Source organism: Clupea harengus, chromosome 26 (assembly GCF_900700415.2).
Source record: "Clupea harengus chromosome 26, Ch_v2.0.2, whole genome shotgun sequence".
Taxonomy (NCBI): domain Eukaryota; kingdom Metazoa; phylum Chordata; class Actinopteri; order Clupeiformes; family Clupeidae; genus Clupea; species Clupea harengus.
The window spans coordinates 5059856-5061424 of NC_045177.1; the positions used below are offsets into that span (position 1 = coordinate 5059856).

Consider the following 1569-nt stretch of genomic DNA (forward strand, 5'->3'; position numbering starts at 1 on the left):
TCTGTACAATTCAGGCATTCATGTGGTAAAGTTCAAATTTCATGCTAAGAACATGGGAAGGATTTTTATCTGTGATACGTCAGGGAAATGCTACAGTCTTACCATATCAAGAACAACATTGTCATCATTCAACACAAACAGGGACACAATAATGACAAACCATATCAATGTCTTTACAAAAACAAAAACATACAAAGGGCAACACAAGAGAGAAGTAACCTTCACAAAGTACCAATCACAGCAGGGGGCCCACACTCAAGACGGTGAAGATCTCGTCCTCATGTCTTCGTCGTGTTTCAGCTTGTCTTTCACAGCAAGGATCTCCTTTTGAAGGATGGTGTCTCTTCAGGGGGTGGGGGTGGGGTTAGAGGAGGGGGGTTAATCTTGAGCTGCAGCATGAAGCAAAACAAAATGCCATTTTTTTTCTGTCTCCGTACCAATTTTTGTACATTTCTGTCTCCGTACCATTTGTTGTACATTTCCTTATCTGATTCCTCTCCAGCACACCAAGAGAGAGAGAGAGAGAGGGATGAAATGAGTGGTTCATTTGTTTTTTTTTTTGTCTGTTTTTTTTCCGTCAGTGCAACTTTCTCAAGAGGAGCCAGCGAGCGGAGACGAAAGAAATGGCTCGTTGCCATGGCAGAGGCGCAGTCCTGGTGTGTCTGTCGTGTCTTGTCGTGTCACACAGTGTCACACACGTACACACAAACTTCTGTGTGTTTCCTGTCCCCTCCCTTTCCCGAATTCATCCCCCAAATCCCCCCCCACTCCCTCCCTCCGACCCCCTCGACTCTCTGTCTTGGGCCTGAGCCAGCATAGCAGACATCCAAACACACTCCCCCATCTCCTAGTCCAGCAACATGATTGCAAAGTATTACATCTTTCGTTTCATGTGTATAAAAATCATTACAATACAAGCCAGACATAAGAGAATGCAAAACAAAGGCACCTTCATTTTCAAGAGGAAAAAAATACCTCTGCAGGCAATTGCACTTCCTTTCAATACGGGGTTTGTCTCTGGCAAACAAATTTCAGCTGGCTGGGTTTGCTTGCTCACAAACAGTTAGCATAGCTATCTGCGTACCCCATTGGGGAAGAGAGAATAGGTTCAAAGCCAGAAAGCCCATTATGGGCTGGAGGTCTGAACCGCAGTCACATAAGCTCAGAAGTAAGTGAACAGAAGCTGTCTCTTTTCGTGCTCAGAAGTACGAGGGTTTCAGGCTGGCCACGTTGTTGTTAGCGTTGGTCTGTCCCTGCATGAGCAGCACCTCGTACTCCACGCCGTTCGGTGTCTGGGGGGGGCAGGGCGTGATCTCCGGCTGCTTCTGGGGGAGCGGCGCCCCGTTCTCGAGACACGTCTTGACCCCCTCCAGCTCCAGAGGGGTGGGCTCTCCAGCGTCCAGCTCCACGTGAGCTTTCGCCCACTTCCTCCTGCGGAGAAAAATGATCACGGCCACGATGGCCGTCACCACCATCACCAGGGCCAGGCCAGCCAGCGCCAGGACGAGGGAGGAGGCCATGGGCCCTTCGATGCGGGGCTGAACAGTTGAGGTGATCGGCGCACCGGCA

At 49.6% G+C, this 1569-nt stretch overlaps 1 protein-coding gene across 1 annotated transcript in view; it reads right to left on the reverse strand.

Moving 5' to 3' along the window:
* Nucleotides 1-546: 546 nt before the first annotated feature.
* Nucleotides 547-1569, reverse strand: part of vasna (vasorin a) — a 26395-nt gene continuing 25372 nt past the window's right edge. The window contains exon 2 of the mRNA XM_012823089.3: nt 547-1569. This exon is cut by the window's right edge and continues 1711 nt beyond it. Within this exon, the coding sequence (XP_012678543.2) occupies nt 1200-1569 (370 nt within the window). The 3' untranslated portion in view covers nt 547-1199.